The sequence below is a fragment of the Betta splendens genome, chromosome 7, assembly GCF_900634795.4.
Source record: "Betta splendens chromosome 7, fBetSpl5.4, whole genome shotgun sequence".
NCBI classification, from domain to species: domain Eukaryota; kingdom Metazoa; phylum Chordata; class Actinopteri; order Anabantiformes; family Osphronemidae; genus Betta; species Betta splendens.
In genome coordinates, this window is record NC_040887.2 from 13512281 (window position 1) to 13523622 (window position 11342).

Consider the following 11342-nt stretch of genomic DNA (forward strand, 5'->3'; position numbering starts at 1 on the left):
GGTGCCAGCCAAGTCAAGCGATGTGCATCACGTGTCGCCAAGCAGCACAACACAACACAGTCACATAGCAAGTACAGGAGGGTCTGATGTCATCAACGCTGGATTATTGATGATAGTAGATATAGATATGAGATGATGATATGGGAGAGATGGGAGCCAGCGCTGATTGATTGAGCAAAAGTGAGGCCCAAGAATGACTGGAATTTGTAATTATCAACAATTTGGTGCACTTTTGTGTTTGCCTATAATACAAACATGAAAGTAAACGGCAAGTACAAGTACAGTAGATAAAGAGTTGGACGAAAGGGCTGTAATTTGTGCAGAGGTGATTGTGTGAGTGCTACACACACCAGGAAATGTTCAGTGGAAAACAAACAAAAGTCATTTATTTTCTGCACGTCTTTTTCTGTAATAGTTGCACGTGAGTATGAACCCGCTCTTAATATCTTATTAACAAAATGCACCTACCTCCATGACCCTGCTTTACGCATAATGATAGAGGTCTGCCACCTGGTGAGAAAACACCTGCCCTCAGGTGCCTCCTCGTAAAGGCTGCCGCTACTACAGACCTGTTTATCTGAGATTTACCCTGTAGGTATTTTTTTGCTTTAATTCAACAGAGGGTTGCGTTTGCCTCCACTTTCAGCTTCTGTTTGACTACAGTCTCAGTAACTGAAAACGGGCCTATTGGAGCGCTGTCAGTCAGACCTCAGTCTTTACACCTTTAGCAGAAGTGTACTCATGCAAAAGAAGTAGAGCTGTGCAGGAGCACCTCAGGGTGAGACAGACCTTTGAAGGCACAAAAGACAAGAGTGATGTGTAGCACTTCTAGCACACCACCTCCATATTGTATCTATATGCTGTGCAGAGTCAAGTTATCTTGTAAAATTAAGTGAAAGTTAACTACCAGTAAATTTCTTGGTGATCGTTTGGCTCATTTACTGTGAGGGACAGTGTACAGGTAGCAGAAGGAAGACGCTACCACTCGGCTACGACTACCTTCCCTCCTCCCATCTGCCGCCCTTTGCTTTTTAAAACGCGCTTGCTCCTCTTTTGGTTTGGTAACCGAGCAACCTGGGTCTAATGGATTAATCATGGGTTTATAATAAAACACATCACAGTAGGCTGGTGGGCTAAGTGCAGCTTCAGTAGGAATTCAAGGTCACGACCTTCCTTTCTGTGTTTGTAGAAACTCGGTTGCATAAACACATTATCATAAAGATGACGCATCATGGAAGAGGTTTTTATTCAGTGCTAATTAAGATGGGAATCAAAAATTTCCTTTTAATAATTACAATTTGCAAAAACTGTGAATTCCTTTAATTCTGTATTTTTGTTGAAGGGACACAACACAAATATCTTTTAACATTTTCGCATCTGTCCCATTGTAAACACGGAACGATCTACTTTTTGTTCGCGGTCAGGTGGACCCAGAAGTTTAACTGCACGGTCCAGGCTTTATCGTCACACACGGCGATTTGCTGGAGGAAATGCTCCTTGGCCTCGGCTTCGCTCCTGTCCTCCTGCAGCGCCTCCCGCAGGTACAGCATGTCCGCTGCAGCGCTCAGCTCTGGGATGCCCGTCAGCAGCATGAGGTTGAAGAGCGTGATCAGCAGGCGGGAGTGCGCGCGCAGGGACAGGTAGGCTTGGATGCAGGTGTCCTAAAGAAAAGGTCATTTTGCGTGTTACAAAAGTTGAAATATGCTATATTATTTTATTATACAGACATATTTAGTCTTTCATAAAGATGTGCCATTAAAATGCAATTATAAATAACAGCATGGGTTAATTTGCACTCAAGCAGACATTTCCTACCCGGAACCGCTGGAAGCAGAGGCTGTCAGTTTTGCCCATGACATAGATAAAGTCAGGCGTGAGGACGAACGGCACGCGCTCTCTGCTGATGCCAAGGAAGTACTTCCTGTTTCCCAGGATGTGACCAAAATCAATGTGAAACAGGTTCCCTGATGGCGCAGAGGAACGAGAAGGCGTCAGAGTCATCGTTTCAGGAAAGGCAGAACTGGTAAGAAGGTTTGGGGGTGTGTACCTTGATTTGTGATCATGATGTTGTCGTTGTGTCGATCTCCTATGCCCAACACGTAAGTGGCCACACAATAGCCAGCACAGGACTTCACAAACCTATCCATGGTTCTGTAGTGCTACAAATCAGGAGAGACATCATGGCAGCGTAATAGCACAAAAGAGCATATAATTAAAACAGCAGGAAAGATCTGCTTTAATGCAACTGACGACAAACTACAATTACGTCCTTGAAATAAATGTATTCTGTCACTTTGCAGAAAGCATTTAAATCAGAATGCCTGAAGGCTTCAATAATGTGCTAGTTCTTAGCTTCTGATTAATGAAGTAGAAGTATAAACCTATGCTTCAGTACAGGCTCTGGAAACTTCTTCTGCTTGCATGGTTTTGCAATGCTGAGAGTCTATTTAGATTCTTATCTTAAGAGCTTTGACTCTTGCCTCTCACTTACCATTTCCTGCAGTGGACACTTGGATTTGAGCCACTCGCATAGAGCCTCATTCTTGAAGGCTCCAAATGTTCCCCAGTGGCTCATCTGCAGTGCAGCAATAGTCAAAGCATCTCTCACAATCTCAATCATACCTGTTTAAGAAACCTAGGTCAATTCATGGCATTGAATTCTACAGGGCGTCCGACTATGTGACGTTAGTGAGTAGATGTCGGTACCCATGTTGTAGCCGGTGGAGATGCAGCCATATGGGACAAGGTAAAGTTCAAGTGATTTCTCCTGCCAGATTGCCTCCATCACCACCAGTGTCTTAAATGCAAACATTACGTCATCCAATGGTAGAACTAAGACAAAAACATCTGATTGAATAAAGGGGAGGAAAATCCCAAATGTCTGACCTGAATGACCAGCATGTCCTGTCTGAGGTCGTCTCCGTGTTTGAAGATTATGCCCACGGGCGTATCAGAGTTGGGCGAAGGCATGGGCGTGAACTCCAGCCACAGAGGCTTCTTCTTGGAGTTCATCACCTTACATTTCTCCAGCTGCATGAGAACAAAGACATTCATGATAAAATGCCATATGCAAATGCTAAAAAATCAGCTGCACTGCGTTAATATTGGCATCTGAATATTTATGTCAGAACCACAGAGTTGTGGACCCACATGCACAGCTTCAGACAAGGTTGAAAGGTAGCAGGCTTTATTCGATACAATCACGGTCCAGTCAGGCAGGGTCATACACGGGAAGGCTCAGCGACAGTACAAATAAGGTACAGGCAGGCTCAGGTCCAAAACAGGCAAGATTGTCACCAGGTAATCACGGCAGAGGCACAGACAAGGAGCAGGCAGGAATCAGGAACAGGATATACGATGTAAGCAAACACGGCAATGGTGAAAAGTGGTGACTACACGCGACAATCTGGCTAGTGTGAGACCTGGAGCTTATATGCTGGAGAGTGATTACTGATTACAGGCAACTGGTGATGACGTGAAACAGCTGAGGAATGAACAGAACAGGTAGTCCTTTAAAATAAAACAGGAAACTGCTCAAACTGTGACAATCCACAACCTCCTGTACTAAAAATGTACTAGGGGGCGTTTACAGGGTACCTGTACTGTACCAACCTCACCTCACCTCAAACTCACACACACACAATCACAATTTGTTGGCACAGTCGTGCAGGGCATCGGCAAAGCTTACCAGGATCCTTCCGGCTTTGACTCGCGGGTCAAAGGGCAGCAGGAATTCATCTGGAAGTTTGGAGGTTCTGAGCAGCTCTTGAAGCCTTAGAGCAGCTAAAACGACAGAAACCAAGAAGCTGATCAGCATGAGGCGACATTGTGTGTTTCTCCTGAGAGAGCCTGGTGCTACAGCACGAGAGCATCTAGCACCAGGTTACACATGCTGTTCACTGGCAGCCACTGATCAGTTCTTGCTGCGTGTTAATTAATGCCATCGCTTGTAATTCCCCACCTGTCCTGTATGCGTCCGCAGGGTGGAACTGGTCATAACTCTTTTTACCAACAGCTGTTCTATTAATTAAATAAATATAGATATTCCACGGAGCCATTTTCTGCCACGCTTTTAGATTCAGATATTTGACTTCAGCACTCGAGTCTAGCCTCCTGTCATAACAGCATCAGCTAAGTATTCATTATTATTAATGTGGATGTACAGTGAGTGGCCTTCAACAGTGTTATGTTTAATGACTGTTATTAACATTGAATGTCACGGTCGTCTAGCCTCTTTTTTATTGGTTTTTAAAACGAATTCATATTATTTCTATATTATGGTTCTCTGCACTGTGTCATCTGTTCCCACAGTGTGTTCTACGTGGTTAACAGTAGAAATGTGTGAGCAAAAACCCTGCCCAACATCCAATTAGAATAAAATATATAATATTCATCACATTAAATGAATTACAGTGGAGATCTGCTTAATTCTTTTGTTATATGACAAGTCAAAGGGTCAAATGTCACACCTGTTGGGGGGATGCCGTCTTTGCAGATCTGTTTCATTATTATGGCAACTTCTTCCAGGGCCTGCACAGCCTGGACCTGCTGGGTGAAGTTGTTGAACATGGCCTGACCACAGCCCAGCAAGTAGGCCTCCAGTATGACAGCCATGCGCTGGCGGAAGTACTGGCAGCCGGCCACTTCACTGCGCACGTACCAGAAGAAGAAGTGACCGATTCGTTTGCTCTGACGAAGAAGCAATGAGAATTTCAGAATTTAATAAAATCCTTGATTTTACAAAACTGTTCTTCCACTGAGAATCAACCAATGGAAAATAATGAACAATAATGAACTATTTTAAAAAGGAGAAATGGCTGCAAAAGATAAACACTGAATTCCTCCTTATTCTAGAATGTGTGTCCAGAATAATGCCTGTTATAACGCTGCATTTCAAGATCCAAGACTCAAAAAACTTTATTCATCTCAGAGAGAAATTATTTTGCAGACTTTGATCGCTGTCATGGTTAGAGGTACAAGAGGGTAGTGGAGAATAATCATAAGAATGCTAACACATCTACACACACATCTAATTACTAGTTAAAGTTTCATAATACAATTGTTGCACGAATGAAGATCAATTTGAAGATCTCACCCGAAGAGCTCTTTGGATGAGGTACCGAGAAAGGAAACTGTCATGGTAAGGCTCCACCTTAAGGGTCTGTGTGAAAAAAAAGGGAAGGGGGCAAAATATGTGAGAAATATAAAGAATCTGCACAATGAGCCTCAGGGAATCCTCTCCACTCCTTTAGTTAATTAAAGCATGCTCAGAAAGTAACATTTGTTTTGAGTAAAAAAAACCTACGGTACGCCTACACGAAGAAGGTCAATTAATCCTTACTGTATTCAGTGTCAGCTGAATCATACATAGAATTCAACATAGCAATGGGTTCACTGACACCTGAACGATATGGGCTGCAATACGAATCCAATTAATTTGCTGAAGCTGAAAACTACTGGGGCTTACTCACTAAAATGCTATTACCTGGCATCATTTGCATAATGTGCGTAGATGAATAAAACGCCTACCTGCACCAGCTGCAGCAGATACCTCAGTACGTCATCATCAGACAGGCTCTCCAGCCTCTGGACCGCCAGGCGTCGGACAGTCTCGTCCGCAAAGTCTATACTTAGGAGCTCCAGAGCCACTGCTATGTCAAGTTCGTCCACATCCCAGCTTTCCAGCAGCCAGTGGACGTCCTCGACCACCTTGCGATTCATCCAGTCGACATTGCGCAGGAAGTGGGGTAGATTCGAGGCGTAGTGACAGCTTTTGAGGCAAGCCTTGTGGCCATTGATGCCCATGGAGTGAGGCCGGAGGATTACGGTGTCAGGTGACGAGCCCTGCGGAGAGGAAGAGTGGGCTCTGAGGAGGGTGGGAAGGGGCGAAGAGGGGGAGGAAGGGACTGAATAGCAGGAAAGAGATATAGATTCAGAGTGGGAGGAGGCGGGACTGTCAGGAAATTCGGAGTTGCAAGGGCCGCTTGGGAGAACCACAGGGAAGCTGTAGCGGTCTAGAAGGATGCTGATGGCCATAGATTCAGCAACATTGGGGTTGGTGGCAGAGGACAGCTTGTTGGCCTTGTAGGTGGTGGATTCGTCTTCCAAGGTCAGGTAAGACCACATGTGTAGGGTGTAGGGGCCCTGCCTGAGGAGGGATCTGCATGACAGAACAAATGCATGTCAGTCTCTACGCTTAAGCCATTTCCAAAACATCAGTCTTTATGCAGTAAGTCTTTATGCAACATTGCTCAAGTTAATCACTGACCTGTGATCAATGAGGAGGAGGTTGACAAAGTAGAGCACCTTGGCGTCACCACCACTTTCATTGATTGTGAAACCCAATTTGACTCCACGTGGCAGGTCCTTTAAGAGAACATCGAACTCCAGCCACTCGTTCCACAGCACTTCATCTGTGAAGGCCTTGGCCGAGGAGGAAACTGAAGACAGAACCTTGTTGCCATAAAGTATAGAGACTTCCACGTATACGAACTCGTGACATTTGCTTGGAAGTTTGGGGATGTCGAAGCCGAGCAGTTTGACTCTGAGTTTTCTGTTGCAGTCCCACAGGGATATCATGACGATGTCGTCCAAATCCTTTTCCTCCAGGCAAAGATCGCTGTGGGAGCTGAACTGACCGATGAAACCGTCTACAAGGGGCCAGTCCAGCAACGTGACGCTCTCATCTTCAAGTAGTGACATGGGAACCACCGACAGGTGGAGGTCTTGATTGGATTTCAAGCACCGCCGAACCCAGATGAAATCACTCAGTGGGTGGTCTCCGGATACAAATTCCTCCCTCCCTGTGACCTTCAGCACCAAGTCCTTGTCATGATCAATCCCGTGGTCGATCGCCACCTTTTCAAAAACCTTAAATAGAACATCTGGTGTTGCACTTAAATCGATCTGTATGCTGAAGCTGATCTTGCTCATGTAGTGGAGGGTGATGGGAACCTTTCTGTTTTGCCAGCCTTTCAGGTCGGTTGGAAAAGGGGCCCGTGTCACCCAGGGCTCCGTGGCGTACAGCTTGTCATCCCGCTTTCTGAGCTCTTGTCTTCTGGGCGATGCCAGCTTCCGGCGGGTGAACATGAGTTCGCCAAGTCGTCCAGAGGCTTCCTTCTCCAGGTCGTACCCGATCAAATAAGCCAGACTTTGCTGCTGTTGCGTCTTGTTCTCATCTGAGCTACTTGCCTCCGCAGGCTTTACCACCACGTGAGCACATAGGCATTGAGCATCATCACGTGACCACGGAATATCTAACGTCCTGAGCACCTGACAGTCATCATAGGCTTCGTACCAGTCATCTCCCCGCATGTATAGCAGCAAGTATTTCTCGGGATCAAGTATTGCCACAGGGTCTGGATGGCAGTTTTTTTCCTCAACCTGGAGGCATAGAGAAAAAATGTAAAACACGTCAGCCATGTTTTGATCAGTCTACACTGAAAAGGTTATTCTTGGATGATGTAAATGTAACATAAATAAATCTGTATTTTTAATAAAAAATAATCAAGTTTGTAAGTCCACATAAAAAAAAATTAGTGAGCCCGCTTATGTGGCTATTAATTTATTTTCACTCTACGCCTTATATTTTAGCCCAGTTTAGCAATTATAAAGTGTTTGTTAGTTTCTAAACATTTGTTTATTCAGTGTTTTTCACTTTTTCCATACATGCTTTCTGTGCACCTGTAGATGACATTAAAACACACCGAAACAGGGGTGTCAAACCCAATCCCTTGCTGGTCTTCCAGCTCTCCCTTTCCCAGAGCCTGCCAATTACCTTGATCAGGTGTGTTAAGTCAATTAGCGGTTCAAGGGGATCAGCAGGGAGAGCTGGAAAACTAGCAGGGACACTGGCCCTCAAGGACCTTCAGTATTTATTTCTTTGTCAGCTTAAGTCAGAATAAGATTCAAATTATTTGTTATTATATTTGTTCAACTTATTCAAAGAAACTTGCAATATTGTGACAAACATGGATGTAAAAGTTTAATTTATATATTATTTCAGAAAATGTTTCCCTTTGTCATGTGACTGTTTGTATTGCCTGGAGGTTATACGAAGAGAAAGAGAGAGAGAGAGAGAGAGAGAGAGAGAGAGAGAGAGAGAGAGAGAGAGAGAGAGAGAGAGAGAGAGAGAGAGAGAGTAGCCGCCACAGTAAGAAAGAACGTTGATAAAGTGCTAAAGAGACATTTGCTCCTAAACCAGGTACTTTAACTACCACTGGTGAAATTTACGTGCGTCAGGAATGTGTTACAGTCAGTGATCACAATTGCTGAGAACATGACGTTTAAGTAGAAGCGCTGTTTGTGGCATGTGGTGCTGTACGGTAGCACTGTGTACTGTATTAATTAAATGGAAAATGGTCATTAAATCATATCCAACTGTGTCAAAGCTTTACATTACTACTGCTCAGTTTGTACGTGAGTTTTCCTTCTTGGCTGAGCGTTGGTACATGACTTTTTCAGCATTTTTGAATTTCATAATCTTATATCTTTCATCTAATGTGAAAGTTAAAGTGATACTAAACCGTTAATAGTTAAGTTGTGTTATGTGTGTATACATTTATATATAGAATAAATGTATACTAAATAAATACATTTTATCAGCATAAATGTGCAACAACATTTAACATTGATGGTCTGTGTGAGAAAACCGGGAAAACGGAAGTAATATGTGTTGTGGCTGAAAATGGTCATGGATCAATGGATCTACCTACCGCTTAGCCCCGCCCCCTCTCAGCCTGACTGTTGTAGCACTAGTTAGTGGGAGAGCTGGCAACAGGGCTTTAGGGGCTATTACGTTTTATGTTTTCACCTATTAAACTTTTAATGTTATTCAACTTTTTTCATCGTTTTTTGGTCGTCTATGGGAATCATCGTTCAACTTTTTGTCAACTTCTGTCTTTTCATCAGCATCTGTCATTGTCATACTTTGGATGGAAATGTTATTTTAACTTCAAAAGTGTCTATAATCTTTCGACTTTATCTGTGTAAATCAGCGTCCTCGTATTTTCTATACTTTTCAACTTGTGAGCATTTAAATATTGTGTGTTCTTTGTTAATTTTTTAGCTTTTCCATTAGTGTGTATTGCGTGAGGTAGAGTGTGTGATGTCAAAGCTAGAGTGCGAGGGCTCGTTTTTCTAAAGACAGAACTTCTGTCTTTAACTCGTAGTCATACTTGTCCTTTTTCTTATGATGTGTCCGGCTTTACCCTCAGACCTATAATTTAGTCGCTTTCGACCTCAAAGCGCAGAGAGATTGTGAATTTCCCCCATAGACTCTAATGATTATTTCCACGAAACGTCTGCGGAAAAACGCTGACGGTGACACATTTTGAAATCACGACTGTGGCTACAAGCTTTAGTTCTCAAACATAAAATTAACTCCAGTTGTTCCTGCAGAATGACAGGTCAAACTCCTGATGCTCAGTGTACACAGCATTTCCATGCTTATTACTGATTAGTATACTACACCATTGGATTGTGTAGTAATTAAACACACACTTCCTCTAAATCCTTTCAAAATAAAAGCACCAAGACAAATAATTAGCTTTAATAGCAATATTTCTGCTTTTGGCTGGGTAATTATGACTATTTAAAGATAGATTAACAGTTTAGTAATTACCCACACATGCTTCCCCTAAGTCCTTTCATAATAAAAGCACCAATGCAATTTATTAGCTTTAACTGCACTGTTTTTGCCTTTGAAGGGTTAATTATGACTATTTAAAAACTAATTGACAGTTATGTTATTACCCCCACACATTTCCCCAATCCTTTTATTTTGTAGAAAAAAAAGATAATTTCTCTGGAGGAATCTGAGTGTCCCTTCATTCCTAAATACTACCTGACATTGTTTGGGTCAACCCCATTGAAAATTTGTGAGGTTTTCTTATAATGAGAAACTACATAAACTACATAAAATTTGAAGCAAAAGGTTATCTACATTTTAGCAGGTTATGCAGGTTATTTTTATCAGTGTACATTTAATGAGTCGTAATGTGAAAATAACTTTTTGCATGCAATGAATATGTAAAAAAACATTTACAACTGATTCATTTAATTGCATTTGTCCATAATTGTGCTCACCAGAGGATTTCTACACTAAGGGTTAAAGGTCTAATCAAACCAGAGAATATTATTGTCAAAAGTCAACGCAGACTTAAATGCAAGTAAGCCACTAATGGAAACAGAAGCAATGGAAACTATGGAAACACTAATGGATCAGAAAACATTAGGTGCATGACAGATTTTAGGTTTTTATGTTCACTGTGTCATCATGAAAAATCTTTCAGCAGCTATTTATCTAAGTGCTCCTGACGGTGCTCAAATGGCCTCAGAAGGGAAATCAATCACCAGACAATATAGCATCAACGACTGGTGCCCACCTGCATATAGATGCGCAGCCGCAGCTGGTAGACGCTGCACTGAGCATGGAGGACGACGGACACCGACTTGCACTTTACACTGTTCCTGAAGTCCTCGTTTTCCGATTTGTGGTCATGCTTAAGCTCACAGATAAACTTCAGGATGTTGTCAGAGCAGCTGCCGGGCGACGTCCCAGACAGACGTTGTGAGCGATATGGATGAAGACTCTGAGGCGACAGCATGTTCACATTGATCTGGACCTGTAAGAGAAACACTATGGTAATGGGAGACGACAAAGCACACACATTAGTGCCACAATGAACAACAAATCTTACAATGCTTGGTTTCTTTCTGTGGTGGATCCTGTGTGAGAGTCTGCTCTGGTCTGACGGTGTAAGTTGACAGGTTCCTATGTGACTCCACTGGCTCTTCCTCATTCTTTTTTATGTCAGGAGGCAAACACTAACAGGAGAAAACACGAACAAAGCCTTCACCGGTCATAACTGAGTTAACTTCCTCATTCTCCTTATTGTGCCCTTTAATTGGTCACTTAGTTTATTTTGGCATTTTGTGTCTTCATGTTGCAAATACGCCTGATCGAACAAGCAACACACAACCAGTGAACCTGTATGAGACAAAATGTGTGGTGGGCATAAAAGGTGGTTGTAGTACAGTACAACTGTGGTTGTGTAGTTGTAGCTGAAGGACAAAATCAGCTTCTGCATTTCATCCGGCCAGAGGGGAACCACACACGCCGACTTACAGGAACAGCACCAAACCTGTTTGGGTTGTTTGCATTCTGCAGCGATTGGAATGTAAAAGCATCTCACAGTAGCAGTAAGTCATACTTTAATAGATGTGTGTGCACACACATGAACTCAAGGGTTGTAGCAAATTTACTATAGTAAAAATTTTTTTTTTTTTCAAATTCCGGTTCAAAGCATACTTCAGGTTTACACTTGATGACTTAAAACCCT

The 11342-nt window shown here is 42.8% G+C and overlaps 1 protein-coding gene across 1 annotated transcript; it reads right to left on the bottom strand.

Annotated features, from left to right (window-relative positions):
• Positions 1–1229: 1229 nt before the first annotated feature.
• Positions 1230–10850, bottom strand: si:rp71-17i16.5 (phosphatidylinositol 4,5-bisphosphate 3-kinase catalytic subunit gamma isoform). Its single transcript, XM_029157468.3, has 13 exons — positions 10701–10850; positions 10386–10625; positions 6269–7383; positions 5530–6160; positions 5096–5161; positions 4470–4689; positions 3689–3783; positions 2887–3030; positions 2707–2797; positions 2492–2622; positions 2048–2159; positions 1816–1964; positions 1230–1661 (listed from the first exon to the last, which is right to left on the bottom strand). Exons 1-13 carry the CDS (start codon positions 10800–10802, stop codon positions 1404–1406), a joined length of 3354 nt encoding a protein of 1117 aa, XP_029013301.1. The 5' UTR covers positions 10803–10850; the 3' UTR covers positions 1230–1403.
• Between the last annotated feature and the right edge of the window lie 492 nt (positions 10851–11342).

Coding starts and splice junctions, on each gene's coding strand:
- si:rp71-17i16.5 (XM_029157468.3), bottom strand. CDS start 10,802: ATGAGGAAGAGCCAGTGGAGTCACATAGGAACCTGTCAACTTACACCG. Junction 5,162..5,529: donor ATCTGCTGCAGCTGGTGCAG/GTAGGCGTTTTA, acceptor TTTTTCACACAG/ACCCTTAAGGTGGAGCCTTA. Junction 4,690..5,095: donor TCATCCAAAGAGCTCTTCGG/GTGAGATCTTCA, acceptor CTTCTTCGTCAG/AGCAAACGAATCGGTCACTT.